At 34.9% G+C, this 17,167-nt stretch overlaps 1 protein-coding gene across 6 annotated transcripts in view; it reads left to right on the top strand.

The window, feature by feature from the left end:
- The window catches only part of NCOA1 (nuclear receptor coactivator 1), a 201,552-nt gene that overhangs the window by 110,727 nt on the left and 73,658 nt on the right, over positions 1-17,167 (top strand). For all 6 annotated transcript variants that reach the window (XM_054569040.1, XM_054569013.1, XM_054569023.1 and 3 more), the window contains exons 4-5: positions 10,071-10,176; positions 16,566-16,732. In XM_054569040.1, the coding sequence (XP_054425015.1) occupies positions 10,088-10,176; positions 16,566-16,732 (256 nt within the window). In that variant the 5' untranslated portion in view covers positions 10,071-10,087. The remainder of the gene's footprint in view (positions 1-10,070; positions 10,177-16,565; positions 16,733-17,167) is intronic.

Here is a 17,167-nt window from a genome sequence, read left to right as displayed (position 1 = left end):
GCTTAAGTTTCAAGCTGGGCTTTTAAAAATGCATATTCTTCCTATAAACTTAGGCAATGAATATTATACCATGTAGGTATGTATTTTAACTTTATTCATGCCCTTTCCTCTTCAGTTGGAGGGAACAACCCTGAAATTAACTGGGGGTTTACCTGACCTGATAATTTTCTAGTGCCCTCAAAATATAATTGCATTATTTTGGTAAATTATTTTGACCCATGCAGCTCTATTACTTTGGTACTTTTGCTACCTTATAACATTAAGATCTAATTTCAGTATACTACCCTGGCTGGGTCACTCAGCTGGTTGGAGCATCTTCCGTACACCAAAAGGTTCTGAGTTTGATCCCTTGTCAGGGACACGTACGGGAGGCAACTGATTGATGTTTCTCTCTCTCATCAATGTCTCTCTCTCCCTCCCTTTCTAAAATTAATAATAATATATCCTTGGGTGAGGATTAAAAAATTTTTTCAATATATTTTTTTCATCAGTTTATATTTGTATATTTAACCATACTGTGTTCTAAAATGAGTTTCTGAAATATTTGAGGGAAATTGAACAACTTCTTATCAGGGGCTTAATTATTTTAGATATTGGAGTAATTTTATGTAATAAATGTGATTATTTAGTTTTAGATAATCATTTGTGGATTATCTGTGTCAAATGCTGATTTTTATTCTTCCCAGCTTCTAGCAGTTTTTCTGCTGATTAGTATCTGAATCTGTGAAAGAGGGTAGAGTTGGTGGAAAGGGACATTGAAATTTTTATCACTTAATTTTGTCTCTATGATCATTTTTTTTAAGGCTATTACCTCTTTGGTTGACTGTGTTCTGTGTACATGCAAGTAAAGATCAAATATTTATTTTATTGTTTACATAAAGGCAGCTGTTGTCAGGAAGACTGGTTTTAATTTTTTTTAAAGATTAAATTCCAACATCTATTTCACAAATTAGAACAATGTACAACTGATTTTTGGAAGACATGTACAATGTATTCATAATTACCCAGTGTCATTTTACGATAACTGGAATCATCTAATGAGCTTTATAGATTTACAAGGAAATGTTGAAGGTGTTTTTGCCAAATTGCATAAAAACATATTTGATATTCTATTTTTTCACAGTAACAAGTTAATACCAATAGGGGTATTTTAGCAAGGCAAATGTATATGTTTATTTTTTATCTTTAAAAAGTTATATTTTAAATAAAGTTAATGTGAGGACTTCAAAGTATTAAGTTTAAAAAACTAATTTGATTTTCCTCTTCTTCCTATATATTTGTTAATAGAAAACAAAAAGTAAACTTTTACACTTTTTCCATTTAGAAAAAATTAGTACAAAAAAAGAAAGCATTATCTCTTAATCTGTAGAATAAGCTTTTAGTAGTAAACATAAATATATTAAGTAAGTTGTTTTAATCATTACATACTTCTAGAAATTATTACCCAATCCTTCATAATGTCTTTGTTAGCATAATAAACTTAAAAAACTTTGCACAGGATTTTCTTTTATAGAAAACACTTTAAGAAAAACTTGATATTTTATAGAATTGATGAATAAAATGATGTCTTCATTTTTAAGAATTCATTACTTTAAGTCCATTTCTTTGCTTTGCTTTCTATTTCTGGCCATAATGGCTAAGATATTGGCGAATACTTATGGGGACAGGGGTTAGGCATAGCCACCATCTGCATTTTGGTCCCCTGCTTTATGGATTCAGAGAAGATTTTTATTTTCGTGTGTTTACAGAAATCCTTGTTCAAGTCATTAGCTTGAAAATACCTGTTTTTTTTAGACAAAAAAATAGGCATGGAAAGAAACCAAAAACATTGCAAAAACATAGAAAAGCAGCCATCAGTAGAAACTGTCTTTAAGGAAGTCCAGACACTGTACTGATTAAACAAAGGAGGAAGAGTTGGAAAAAGATAAGTTGGAGTTCATCAAAATTTAAAACTTTCATTTATTAAAAGATACAATAAAGAAAATAAAAAGCTAACCCACAGAATGGGAGTAAATGTTTGCAAATCATACATCTAGTAGGGGTTTAGTACCCAAACATAAGGAACTCTTAAGACTCAACAATAAAAAGACTAGTAACCTGATTGAAAAAATAGGCAAAGGACCTGACTAGACATTTCTCCAAAGAAGATATACAAATGGCCAATGTCATTAGTGATTAGGGAAGTGTAAAGATACCATTTCACACCCACTAGGTTGGCTATAAGGAAAATAAAATTGCAAAACAGAAAATAGCAATTTTTGGTGAAGTTGGAATGTTTGTATATTGCTGGCAAGAGATGGTACAGCCACTATGGAAGACAGTTTGGAGGTTCCTCAAAAAGTTCAAGAGAGTTACATACAATATGACCTAGTAGTTCCACTCCTAGGTATATACTTTAGAGAAATGAAAACATGTTTACACAAAAAATTTACATTTAAATGTCCACAGCAACATTATTGATAAATAATCCTCAAAAGGAAAAACTTAAATGACCATCAACTGAAGAGCAAAATGTGGTATAGCCAAACAATGAAAATTTAGCCATAAAAAGGGCAATAAACATCCTAAAGTCCCCAGTTTTTTAACACACGAGAAATATTTCTTTCCATTGTCACTGAAATGAAAAGACAAAATTGAGAACTACTGCTAGAGAACGGTAGGTGTCTGAAGACTCCAGTGTGAGAAACATTTCTGACCCGTAGTCAGGCGCGCTATCAGTTGCACCAGTGGCCCCTTGAGAAATATGTCTTTTGCTGTGGCCTGGTGCAGGAGCTCTCTTTATCATTTTTCCTCTATGAGACTTTTTATACAGCTGTCAGCTTGGGAAGGTTTACCTCGCAGACTGTCCCTCTCCTCTGTGCCTCTCTGTGCTAATTGCCTGCTAAGCATTTTAAAGTATATTATTAGTTGTTTATTAACTTATTTTCCAAATTACAGTGTTTTCAGCTAAATCTAGGAGATGAATAGCAAATTTCTGATGTAGAAATGTATAACGCAACCGAAATACAAAGCACTGACCTATTTCTTCAGCCCCACCTATTTAGTTTAGTCTGGTCCATTTGAACAGAGATAGATGTGGTTTCTAGTTCCTAAAACTGCTCTCTAGAGATTGCATGAGATTGTTTGGGTATAATTTAGCAAGTCTTTTTAAATAAACAGGGTACTTTTACTTGGAAACCTTATCTCTTTTTAAAAGGCGATATGCAAATTGGTTTCCTTAAACCAACATTTCTTAATGAACCTTATTTAAGTATTCATACGGCCAAATATAAAGCCATTCCACAAAAAGAACAACTACAATAGTTCTCACTCATCAGAGGTTTTGCATTCCACTGTCTGTGTATTGTTTTGTAAATAGAAAGCAGTTCATACCAGAATCATCAGCAAATTGTAGGTGACTCCTACCTTCTTACTTCTGGCTCTTATTTTGGTAGGCCAGCCCTTCTGGCTACTCTTGAATTGTTGTCTGATGTCTCCTCAGTCCCAGAATCTCAGATAAATTTAGCAGATGTCAATATCCAGCCAGTAGTCTGAGGGTAGCTCAATATGGGGAATTTCGTCGTATTTGTTGTTCAAAATTACACAGTTTGTGAGATTTTACTATTTGTTTACAGTTGTATTCCTGTAACATGCCTTTGTGTCTCTGCAGTGCTATCAAGTATTGTAGGCAATTTCTCCAAAATAGTAGAACTTTCCTTTTCAAAATTAGTAGAGATGTTCTCTAATTTCTAGACCAGGAGGGTCAGTATTTTTGTTTTTGTTTTCTTTTTCCCCCATTGAAAATGGGAACAAGGATTTCAAGAAAGCTCAATTTCTCAATTATAGGAAAAGATTTAACCATAAAAAAAATCTTAAATATCCTTTAAAAATTTGAAGTGTATTAGAGATATAATTTAATCATTTGTAATTCATCATCCATTTTAGCTTCTATATCTTTTAGGCATAATGTTAGGTATTGGATATACAGTCAAAAGATCTAGTAACTGGCTTTGAGTTCACAATCTAGAAGGGAAAAGAAACAAGAGAATTATAATTTGTATGTAAAATATCACACTTTAATAAGAAATACATGCCTGGGAGTTGTTTTGAGGGCCAGTAGAATTCCAGATGGACATAATCTAATGTCTTAGGAGGTGGAGAAGATGGACAGCTAGGGAAACAAGAAGTGGCCCCTGAGAGTGAAGTAGGAGTTAGCTAACTCTTCTTTTGGGTTTTAGCAAACTCTTAAAGTCTTATCTTTCATTTTCTTTCCTGTGTATCATTTTCTCTCTTTTATTTCACCATTTGTTGAAAAGTTTAGAGTTGATGCTTTTTAATTATTATGAATTTATTGTATAATTTCATTTTTTGTATGAATTTAAAATATTTACATTTTATTTTTGTGTGGAAGCAAAATTAAGTGGCTTCTTTGCTTTGTGATATTTGGTTAACCTCATTTATATTTTTATGGATCTTAATCAGAAAACAAGGTAGCAGTCTAGACTATCAGCTGATTTCTCAAAAGAAATCTTACAGGCAAGAAGGGGCTGTAAGAAGAATATTCTTAAGAAGTATTCAAAGTCATGAAAAACAAAGACCTACATCCAAGATTATTCACCCAGCAAAGCTATCATTTAGAATGGAAGGGCAGATAAAGTGCTTCCCAGATAAGGTAAAGTTAAAGGAGTTCACTATCACCAAGCCCTCATTATATGAAATGTTAAAGGGACTTATCTAAGAAAAAGAAAATCAAAACTATGAACAATAAAATGACAAAAAATTCACAACTGTCAACAACTGAATCTAAAAAAACAAAAACAAACTAAGCAAACAACTAGAACAGGAACAGAATCACAGAAATGGAGATCACATGGAGGGTCATCAGTGGGGAGGGGGAGGGAAGAGACTGGGGAAAAGGTACAGGGAATAAGAAGCATAAATGGTAGGTACAAAATAGACGGGGGGCGGTTAAGAATAGTATAGGAAATGGAAAAGCCAAACAACTTATATGTGCGACCCATGGACATGAACTAAGGGGTTGAGGGGGAGAAATGCTGGAGGGAAGGGGGTACAGGGTGGAGGGGGATAAAAGGGAGAAAAAAATGGAGCAACTGTAATAGCATAGTAAAAAAATACACTTTAAAAAGAAAAGAAGGTAGCAGTCTTATTAATTACAGTGATACATTACTTAGCTGATTGTTCTTTCTTAGTTTTTGGATATCAGAATGGATGCTAAAAAATCTGTGTTAGGTCTTTCAACATCTTTTTTGTTGCTGTCGTTGTTGTTGCCAAGTCAAGTGTATTTGCTTTTGCATTGAGGTTGTCCACCTTAAATTGTAATTATTTTCCTAATATAGGTCCTTTCTCCTTTGACAAGAGGTTTAACAGATTTTTTTAATGATGACATTAATCCATAATGGAGCTCATCTCATTTATTTATCATTACTAGAAATCTGGAACTTAAAGGTCCATCATTTTTATTTTAGTATATTTTATTGATTATGCAACTACAGTTGTTCCATTTTTTTCTCCCCTTTATTCCCCTCTGCCCTGCAAACCCCACCACCAGCATTCCACGCCCCCTGCCCCAAGTTCATGTCTGTGGGTCATTCATATAAATTCTTTAGCTTCTCCATTTCCTATACTATTCTTAACCTCCCCCTGTCTATTTTGTACCTACCATTTATGCTTCTTATTCCCCGTACCTTTTCCCCCATTCTCTTCCCCTCCCCGCTGGTAACCCTCCATGTGATCTCCATTTCTGTGATTCTGTTCCTGTTCTAGTTGTTTGCTTAATTTGTTTTTGTTTTTAAGTTCAGTTGTTGAAATTTGTGAGGTTTTTTTTTTTTTTTGTCATTTTACTGTTCATAGTTCTTGATCTTCTTTTACTTAGATAATTCCCTTTAATATTTCCTATAATGAGGGCTTGGTGATAGTGAACTCCTTTAACTTTACCTTATCTGGGAAGCACTTTATCTGCCCTTCCATTCTAAATGAGAGCTTTGCTGGGTAGAGTAATCTTGGATGTAGGTCTTTGTTTTTCATGACTTTGAATACTTCTTAAGAATATTCTTCTTACAGCCCCTTCTTGCCTGTAAGATTTCTTTTGAGAAATCATCTGATAGTCTTCTGGGAACTCTGTTGTAGGTAACTGACTCCTTTTCTCTTGCTGCTTTTAAGATTCTCTCATCTTTAATTTTGGTTAATGTAATTATGATGTGCCTTGGTGTGTGCTTCCTTTGGTCCATCTTCTTTGGGACTCTCTGAGCTTCCTGAACTTCATGAAAGTCTATTTCCTTTGCCATATTGGGGAAGTTCTCCTTCATTATCTGTTCAAATACATTTTCAATTTCTTGCTCTTCCTCTTCTCCTTCTGGTATCCCTCTGATTTGGATGTTAGAACATTTCAAGTTGTCCCGGAAGTCCCAAAGCCTCTCCTCATTTTTTTGAATTCTTGTTTCTTCATTCTGTTCTGGTTGAATGTTTATTTCTTCCTTCTGCTCCAAATCACTCATCTGAGTCCTGGTTTCCTTCCCTTCACTGTTGGTTCCCTGTGTATTTTTCTTTATTTCACTTTGCATAGCCTTCACTTTTTCTTCTATTTTGCGACCATGGTCAACTATTTCTGTGAGCATCCTGATAACCAGTGTTTCAAACTCTACATCTGATATGTTGGCTATCTCTTCATTGCTTAGTTGTATTTTTTCTGGAGTTTTGATCTGTTCGTTCATTTGGGCCATATTTCTTTGCCTCGGTGCATCTGTTAGGTTGAAAAGGGAGGAGCCTTAGGTAATCGCCAGGGCGGGACAACCCACCCGGCTACAGTTGTGGTGCTGTATGTGGGGAGGGGTTCAGAGAGGGAACAGTGCCACTTACTCTGCTTTCGGCAGGCTTTCAGTCCATTCCCCTGCTACCCACAAGCAAATTGGGCCCTTCTGGTGCTGATTCCCAAGTAGGTAGGTTTGTGTACATTCTAGGACCTTGTGGGTCTCTCCAACAAACTCTCTTGTGAAGCTGGGAGTTTCTCCCACCACCGCAGCCCCCACAGGTTTTTACAGCCAGAGGTTTTGAGGCTTTCTTTTCCCATGCTCGAACCCTGGGTTGCACAGTCTGTCTCACTCCCCAGTTGTTCCTCCTGGGCATGCAAATTTGGGACCGCCTGTATGCCAACTGCCACCTTGCCGTGCATCCTTTCTGTCCTGGCTGTCCATCTCTGCCCCTCCTACCTGTCTAGATGATATGTTTCTTCTTTAACTCCTTGGTTGTTGGACTTCCATACAGTTCAATTTTCTGGCAGTTCTGGTTGTTTTTTGTCTTTAAATTTGTTGTCCTTCTTTAGGTTGTGTGAGTAGGCAAAGTGTATCTACCTATGCCTCCATCTTGGCCAGAAGTTCCCATCATGTTTTATACATGTTGAAATTTGATACAGTGGGATATCCAAATGGGAATACCCATTTAGCAGTTGGAAACTTAGGTACCAAATTATTGAAATGAGAAAGATTTATCCTTTATAGAGGAAATCTTAAAATGAAAATCAAGTCTTGTCATTTCTCTGTTCTTAACCCTCCAGTGATTGCCTAATTCACTCAGTAAAGCTATCATCCTTACAGTGGTTTTTAAGTCCTATATGATATAGCCTATTATTATCCCTCAGATGTCATCTCCTGCCCCGTCATCTCCTGTTCTAGCCACACTGATCTCTTTCATGTTTTCAAAAAGCATAGTGTGCTCCTGCCTTAGGCCTTATGGCTGTTTTCCCCCTGCCAGGAGCCCCCTTCTTCCAGATATCATTTTCTCTTCCTCACTTCCTTCAAGTCTGCTCATATCTCACCTTCTTAGTGAGGCCTTTCCAAACTACCTACTTGAAATTGCTGCCCCTCCCCTTTTATACACCCAAGCCTCTATTGTTGCCTTATTTTTCTCCAGAGCACTTATCATCTTCTAATACACTCTTTATTTATTGTCTCTCTCCCTTACAATAGAATGAAGCTCTAGGAGGACAGTGATTTTACAAACTTGATTCACAACTGTATACCCAGTACCTAGAATAGAGACTGGCATATAGTAGGAGCTCAATAAATATTTGTTCCTAAGTTGAGCTACCCACATTGAGACAAATTTCAAGTTTTGTGACTAATGTTTACCTTTGCTGGGAACATGAGATATTACCAAGGGTTTTATATTTAAAGTCTTTCCTTTGGTTGAAAGATAAATTAATATATAGAGAGTCTATATTTGTGTATATAGATATATGTAGTATATAACAATCTGTCTATATATAAATTATACCTATAATATATAATTTATAACATATATAAAAGCTTGATGGGACAGGTGTTTGGTGTCTCATTCACCAAAATCTATAACAGACACAAAATAGATAAGAGCTGTTGTAAACTTTGTACATTATGTTATGGAGGTTGAATGTTGTCCTGTGGCCAGTGAGGGTTTAGTAAAGGGTTTTAAGCAAGCAGCTTGATACGATCAGACTTAATTTTTGATAGTCTATTCTGGTGGCTCAAGGAGACCATCTGGGAAGCTATTTTAGTAGTCTAGCAAGAGATGATGAGAGGAGAATATGAGGAAGGGATAGATTTTCGAAATAGGTAGGAAATAAAAATTGACAAATCTTGGCCTGTACAACCAAAAAGACACATTTCTGATGTCTCTATAATAGAAGTGCAGTTTATGAAAATTTTCAACTCAAAGAATAATTACAGTCTTGTAATTTTTTTTTTCACTCTTTTACTCCTGATTTCTAATTTGTATCCATGTCATGCCAGTTCTTCCTTACCAAGAGATCTCACATTGTCCCCTCCTTCTTTAGTCTCATATACAGTTAGGACCCGGGTTTGGAACCAAATACCTCATTCTAGAATAACATAGAATCTTTCATCTTGTTTCTCAATTCCAGTTGCACATACTTCTAATCTGTCCTATAAACCTCAGCAAAGCCATTTCTGCTCAAATGTCACTTCCCTGAGGAGGAAACCTACTGGATCCCCCTACTGGAGCATGGTGGTTAAAAGCATGGCCTTTGAGGTCAGAAGGCATTGTTGAAGTCCTGGCTTAACCACAGCTTGTCTGGGGCAGTTTTAGCACTAGAGCAAAAGAGTTTACTCAGACACATTTATTAAAGCCACGTGAGAGACACTTTAGGATCTCAGTGTTCTTTATAACAGAGTAGCTTAATAATTTTAGAATTTAAGGAAAAATTCAAGGTTTTTTTTTTTCCCATTTAACAAGAACAAGGGTAGATGGAGTGAAATAGAATGGATAGAATGTCGTTTGGCATTAATAAAATTCAAGACATAGTAACGAATATAAGGCTGGGGATAGGATTCTGAGATACAATTTCATCAGAGATTCTACAGAGAATAGTGGTTGATAGAGATAGATCAATAGGGATCTTTAAATGCAGTCACTAGCTGGCACAACATGTAAGAGAGACCTGGCTGGCAAACTAGGAGAGCTGACTTTATGTTCTCTGGCAATTATACCAAGATCTTAACATAACTAAACATTTGATCTTTGTCGTCTAACTATATAAACACAAGGTTAGGAGCATAGGATTCCAAGTTGGTAAGTACCAAATCTAGTTCATTGCTTTAATTTTGATCATATATGTATTCTTTGTTTTCCTAGCAATGCAAAAATCTCAAACCATATGAATAAAAGTTGTTTTAAGTCATTTTTCAAGTAGAGTCTAAAATAAGTAAATATAAAAAATTTCTCTGATTCCCACTTACACATTTAGTTTTAAAATTTACATATGATAGAGTTGGGGAAAAAATCTCAGTGTCTCTTTTATTATTTTAACAGTATTTTCAACCTAGTGGATCTCTAAGATTTCACAAAGAATTATTAATTTTATTTTACAGATACAGAAAAGAAAATGTAGAAACAGTAAATAGCTTATGATTTCTGTGCTATTGTCTAGATGTTTGGAGATACCTCTGTGTTGGCTGTAGTAATCTGTTCTTTGAGAGATTACAATGTTTAATATTTTCCTAACATAAGGGATCTTCATCCTCCCCTATGACTTTCAAGTTCATTACGATAGTTTTCTTACTGTTGTCATTTCTTTTTAGGTGTGAAGTTTTTCAACATGAGTGGCCTTGGGGACAGTTCATCTGACCCTGCTAACACAGACTCACATAAGAGAAAAGGATCGCCATGTGACACGCTGGCATCAAGGTAGGAACACTCTTTTCTTAGCCTATTCCTGGCAGAGCTGCTTTATCATTTTCGTTGCCACTTTAGTGCTTTTGTTTCTTCTGCTCCAAGTTTACTGGCCTTCTTGGAGTTCCTCATACTCACCATGTTCTCCTCCTTCCCCAGATTCCTTACAATGCTACTCTCTCGTTCCAGCTTGCTCCCTCTAGATTTTCTGTAGTCAATGCAGAGACATTCTACAGATGCCAGCTTGGTCATTACTTCCTTAAAGGGAACCTTCCCTTCCATAACTGTTATGTCAAGTATCTACCATTCATGCATCTGCCTCACACCTATTTTTATAGCTCTGATCTATAATTTCAGATATTACTAGTTTGTGTGATTATTTCATGAATCCCTGGCTTCTCCACTGTAAACTAAGCTGCCATTTGGTAAGGACCTTGTCTGTACTTGCTCACCATTTTATCCCTAGTTTCTAACACAGTGTGTGGCTTGTGTATAGTAAGGACACAGTAAATCTTTGTCATTAGTCAATAAATCCATTTTACATCTTTGACTGTGGCCTTAGATTATTGCGGTATTAGTGGAACCAAGAAATATATGAGTATTTTAAACAATGTGGAATTAAATGTTTGTGTGCTATAAGGAATATGATCACCTTAAATAGGCTAAAAGAGAATTATTGCTAAGGAGACTCTAACAAATGCCAGATTGAGAAGGAACCTTAATCAGATCAAAAGAACAGCTTGTCCCCTGAGAGAAGAGTGGGGATTTTATTCCATTTATCTTCTAGGATCTAAAGCAAGGTTTCTCAACCTCCACGCTATTTTACACTGTCAGTCAGATAAGTCTTTGTTGTGGGGAGCTATTCTGTGTACGTAGGATGTTTATCAGAATCCCTGGCTCTCACATAATGTCAGTAGCATATTTATATCAGTTATGATAACCAAAATGTCATATCAATTGTGGTTACCAAAAATGTCTTCAAACATTATGAAATGTCTCCTAGAGTTGGGGTAGCAATATGGCTCCAGTTGATAATCCTTGATCTAGATCGTAAAGCAGCAGGAGATTCTTCTGTCATTGAACTACATGGTTCTTTCTCATGGAGGGATAACGAAAGGGTGTTAACAGCAGAGTGCCTGGTTCCAGGCCAGAGAAAGAAAAGTGACTATTTCTCGTACAGTTCAGGCTGCCACAGAGAGACATGATAACCTAAGTACTGATAACCATAGGTAAGTGTCCAGATGCTAGGAAGAATGTTGTTGTCAAGATACAATCCAGAGTTGGGGCGTCCAAGCTAATGTTTTTATTTATGTCTGTATTTAAAGTCAGTCCTTCTTAAAGGGAAACTTAAGAATAAATAAATAAAATTAATGTCTTTTTCTTTTAATTTTTTATTTGGGGACATTTTAAAAATCTATAAAAGGATAGAGACCAGGAAACTATATACTCGCCACATAGAAATGATAATATTTTTCTGTATTGTTGGCAATTGTTAATGTTTTGTCATATTTGCATAGCCTTATTTACATAAAATTAATAAAGCTATTAATGAATAAATTGATTTCTCTATAATTAATTCCTCCAATCTATTTTTAATAATTATGTATATATAAGTATCTGTGAATAATATAGAATGTTTATTAAATTTACATACTGTATAATACTGTTTACTTTCTGCAATATACTTTTTCAGCATGGATCTTGAAATATAAAGGTACATAGATTTATTAAGTCCTATTACCTTTTCATTAATATTATATTACACAAATGTACCGCATTTGAAAAATCCACATTCCCACAGACTGACGTTTTCTATAGATAAACACCCTTTTTATTACAAATTTTTGTTCCTACAGCCAGCACTGCAACGAACATCCTCATACACACCTGTGTTTTATACATAAGAGTTTCTTTAGGACCTATACACACTTTTATATTAATTTAGGTAATGAATTACCACATTGTTCTCCAAGTGACAACATTGTGAGTTCCTTTTTTTCTCATATCCTTACCTACACTGTTCTCTCCTCACTTGAATTTTTTGCCAGGCTGATGGTGTGGGGCTATAATTTTAAATGTATTTCCTGATGATTAGTTAAGTTGATCATAATTTTTCTTTTTATTGCTCATTATGTTTTCCTCTTTTGTGAATTACCTGGCTGTGTCTTTTGCCCATATTCCTGCTTGGTTGTTTGTCTGTTTCCTTTTTATTTGTAAGAGTTATTTTTAATTTTCTAGTTCTCTTTTTTGCTTATATTTGATGTAAATAACTTCTCTCAGTCTGTTTAACTCTGTGATGTCTGTTGCCACACCTTAGAACCTTAGGTTTTCTTGTGTCAAGCTTTTTTGGTATATTGTTTAAGAAATATTTCCATTACTTAAGGCTGTGTGTTTTTATGTATTTTCTTCTAATACACATTGAGAGTTTGCATTAATCTGGAATTTATTTTTGTGTGTGATATAATATAGGTACCTAATTTTATTTCCTTTCCCATAAGAACATCAGTGGTTAGGACCCCACCCTTTCCTTGTTTTTTTGTGCCGCTACCTTTGTTGTAGACCAAGTTTCTGCATAAAGCAGGTCTGGTTCTGAACTTTCTTACGACAATCACCTTGATACGGAGCTGTAGAGCAAGTGACTCTTGTTATTTTTCAAAATTGTTTTCCCTGTTCAAATTTCCCCTGAAAAAAATTCTGCTAGGATTTTGGATTATAATTTCATTTACTTTTATAGATGAAATTAGGGATAATGGACACTTTTATTTTCTAGATGCTAGATTATAATATATTCTTATTTATGAATAATATAAAGCCTTTTCATTTATTTAAGTCTTCACTGTTCTTCAGTAATAGTTTATAATATTCCCCATGAATGCCTAGCCCATCTTTAGTTATCCCATCTATAGTCCAGGGTACCATAGAATTTTTACTGCTTTTAGGAATTTAGTCTATTGCATTTTCTAAGTGGCAATTATGAATGTATAGGAATGTTAATAATTTAGAGGTATTGCTCTTATATCCATCCATTGTTTTAAATTTTCTTACTCATTTTAATGGTTTATCTGTAGATTCTCTTTGATTTTTTTAGTGTATAAAATCACATCACAAATATCAATATTTATATATTTTTTCTCTTCTTAGATGGTCTTACAGATAAATATCTTTGCACATTTGCTTTCAAAATATTTGAAAACATTTGCTTCTTCAGGTTTATAAGTATGGGCTTCAGTTTTTAAGAAGTAATATTTTTGATATGGTCAAATAAAAATTCGAGATTTTGAAACTGGTTAAGTTTGTGCGTGAAACACTTTGCAGTGATTTTTTTTTAATGCTGTCTCCTCAAACAGATTATGAACTTATTAATCATAAAGAGCATATGGTAGACCTCAGGGTATTGTCAGCCCTGTGTACAATAGCCCCAGACAGGAGAGCTTCTCAGTAATTGTTTACTGTCTTCTCCATTCCTTAACTATTCCGGGACAATGAGGATTAAAATGCTAATCTTAAAATGGTGGGTAGTATGCCTTATGCTTGTTTAACATTTCCAATTCAGCTCAACAGTGCTTATTAAAAATGCCTACTTTTCAACCAGCACCACATGCTTGGTATTGTAAGGATATAAGTGAAATGTGCGACATGTTTTCTATTTTCAAGAAGTTTACCAGTCTGGCTCTGCTACCCATTCTATAACTCTTCTGGGCCCCCTCTTGCCCTGAAAATAAATAATCATAAGCAAAGTGATGGTAATAGATAACATTGACTGAGCTACTAGTATATTCCAGGAACTCTGCCGAGCATTTTATTTTTTTTATATATCTTTTATATATATCTCCTAACCCTCACAAAACCCTAAGAGGTAATTAATGTCATTATCCCTATTTTGCAAATAAGGAAAGGGAAGCTTAGAGGAATTAAATTATTAAGTGACTTGTCCAGGGTTACATAGCTAGTAAGTGACAGAGGAATTTCGCACTTGTACCTTCAATTCATATATCCTGCTTTTTATAATGGTATAAAAGAGCCCTCATGAGATGGCCAGGACCTTGTGTCTTTTTTGTTTCTTATATCTAGAGGTTCAGCGATATGGAACCACTTATAGGTTCTTTAACTTGATATTTTTCACTCTCACTTTATACCTTTGGAAGAGCTGGTTTTTTCCTATCAGGAGACCAATCTCTCCCTACCACTAGGTTTAAACATGTCATTTCTAGGTCTAGAAGCCATCTCTGTGCTCCTTTCTTGTATTCTAATCTTGTCACCATAGTGCCATAGTGGCCTGTTTCCTTTTCTGTTCTCCAGCTAATTGGAGGCTAAGTCTAACTTACTCCTGGGTCGCCAGGGTATATTATAGTACGTAGTTATCTAGTACATAATAAGTATAGGAGCATTTGTTGAAAAAACTGATAAATTGCAAAAGAGATACACGAGAAGTTAACTCATAGTAGCATTAACTAGCATGCGTGCAATATAAGTGGAAATAAAGTGGGTCAGTGAGAGGAGGAATGTGGGTGGCTCAGAGTAATAAAGAAAGCCTCCTTTTCCATTCAGGCGCATTTGTTTTGGTCATCTCCACTCCACCCCTTCTTCACTTCTGACTTTATTTGAATATATGTACTCCATTTGCTGTCTTCACTTATTCATTGCTTCATTTTGTGGTGATTTTCCTAGTCTCATTTTTAAGTCATTTTATAGGTACTTCACCATTTCATTATTTTTAGCTTCTTGCTTCCTCTGCCACCGGTCTGTCTGCCTGTCTATTTTGCCCATTCTATCGATACTCTTTTTCTTTTACTCTGCAGTGGTTTCAAGCGCTTCAGTTTTACACAAAAGTTAGTTAAAAACAGATTTGGGGATGCCACCAAGTGAATCCAATTTATGTTGAAATTTAGCCCCATAGATTTAAACACATCATAAAATAGACTGTCTATACTATATAAGTCTAGTATCACTTAGTTTTTCTAACATAAAAAGCAAATGTGCTCCAAAACATTATCAGGTTGCAACAGCTGGAGTTCTCTAAAGCCTGTATATATTAAAATGTGTGTTACTCATTTTCTTCATGCCTAGTTTTCAGTGCCTTCATGTGAAATTTGTCAAAATCTTGCTGTATATATTAGCTGTGGAAGTTAAGAGTTTTACTAACCTAAATGGGACTATTTCCTTAATAATATAAGATATAAAAGATAAGGGCAGAATGTGTTATTGTTATAGTTTAAAAATGTGGTTTTGTTTTGGGATACGTACCAGTTAGTAGTATTTTGTTTCATGTTGGTAAATATATTTGATTATTTGACTTGGTTCTCTTCAACTTACTACATTGTTATGTGAATGCTCTCACTTTTATAATCTTTTTTTTTATTAGGAAAAGTAAATGGTGTTTTAATTGTTGCCAGTTGTGAGCTTTTTGGCAACTGATTTTTCCTTTTCACCTCTTTTTTCTACTACTTTTAAATGCAGCCAAATGATTTTGACTGATGCTTATAAAACAAAGAGTTACTTGTAAACCAATCTTTTTTGTTATGTTAATTTAATAATAGAAAATTTCATTTCAAAGTAATATTTCACTGTCTTTGTATGTGTTACATATAAAGTAAGTTGCCTGATGACTTGGCTGAGTAAGCCAGGGGTAAAGACTGGAGAAACAAAAGTGAACCCGTATTCATTCAATACATTTGAGTGAATGTAAATTGCTGGCTGTTTACACGGTTATCCTTTGTTCTCATTATTTTGTCTTCAGATAGAATTTGATTTATTATATTTATGAGAACTTATAAATAGATGGTATTTCCTGTTTTTAAAAACAAAGGTGTATGCTGCAGACATTGTTCTTTATACCTTGGTTTCTAATTATTGATTTATTATTTTTATTTTACTTTTTGGATGGATACTTTTTTCCTTTTTGATGAAGACCAACTGTAGTCTATTCATTATAAGACTCAAGAGTTTATCAGATTTCTAATTATAAATTATTTGAACTCTAGGATAGTGTACCCTGCTTAATTTATAACAAAGTTACTTCAAATTCAAATTTTCTATTTCAAGGAGTTATTATTTAGAAGGTAAAGTAATTCCATAATTCCAAATACAAATAGTATGTGTCCTGCTTGCTCCCTTTTGCTGTCTGTCCTCATTGGTTATTGAAGTGGTCGGGGTATATATACCCCTGAGGAGATGCTTCTGTGGCAGTGGTCATTCTCTTATGTATTTCAGCCAGAATTGTTCTCTGCACTTCAGTGTTTTGTAGTATCTGTTTTTTAGATGTAAATTTAAATTGTTTTCTAAATCTGGTTTTATATTCTGGAAAAAATAGGGATCTCTCTAAATGTGTAAACATTAAATACTTGAGCAGAGAAGGAAATACAGTGGTAGAAATGTACACTGACGGAATTTTCTTTGTGTAACAGCACTGAAAAGAGACGCAGGGAACAAGAAAATAAATACTTGGAAGAGCTAGCAGAGTTATTGTCTGCAAACATCAGTGACATTGACAGCTTGAGTGTAAAACCAGACAAATGCAAGATTTTGAAAAAGACAGTCGATCAGATACAGCTAATGAAGAGAATGGAACAAGGTAAAAGGGAAAACCAAGTGCTTTGCTGTTAAAGTCACTGACCACATGTGGTTTTATTTATTTTTATTATTAAGAATTTACATTGAAATTCATAATTTTATTAAATATTTTTGTTTAGATGCTCTGTATTTTAGAAAGTAAATCTGAGAGCCTTCTTGTTATAAGAAGGTGGTTTACTAAGTTAACCTGAAAACTGGTTGCCTTGGGAGGCTGTGGGGCCCAGTGTCACAGGGCCCAGCGTCAGGAAACAGGCTGTGGTGTCGGGTCTGAGGCGCGGACATGGGGCTGAAAGGCAACAGCTCAGTGACAGGGCAGCCCTTCCATCTGAGTAACAAGCTTGTCTCTGGCCTCTAGGAACCCTGATGGGTTTTTATGATTTGTGTTGACACTGTTCATATCTATTAGGGACCCTCCCACCACAAAACCTCTAAGTTG

Source organism: Pteronotus mesoamericanus, unplaced genomic scaffold (assembly GCF_021234165.1).
Source record: "Pteronotus mesoamericanus isolate MK-2021 breed Mesoamerican mustached bat unplaced genomic scaffold, CSHL_Meso_final contig_101, whole genome shotgun sequence".
Lineage (NCBI taxonomy): Eukaryota > Metazoa > Chordata > Mammalia > Chiroptera > Mormoopidae > Pteronotus > Pteronotus mesoamericanus.
The sequence above is the reverse complement of the archived record's forward strand: the minus strand, read 5'-3'. Positions and strand labels throughout refer to the sequence as shown.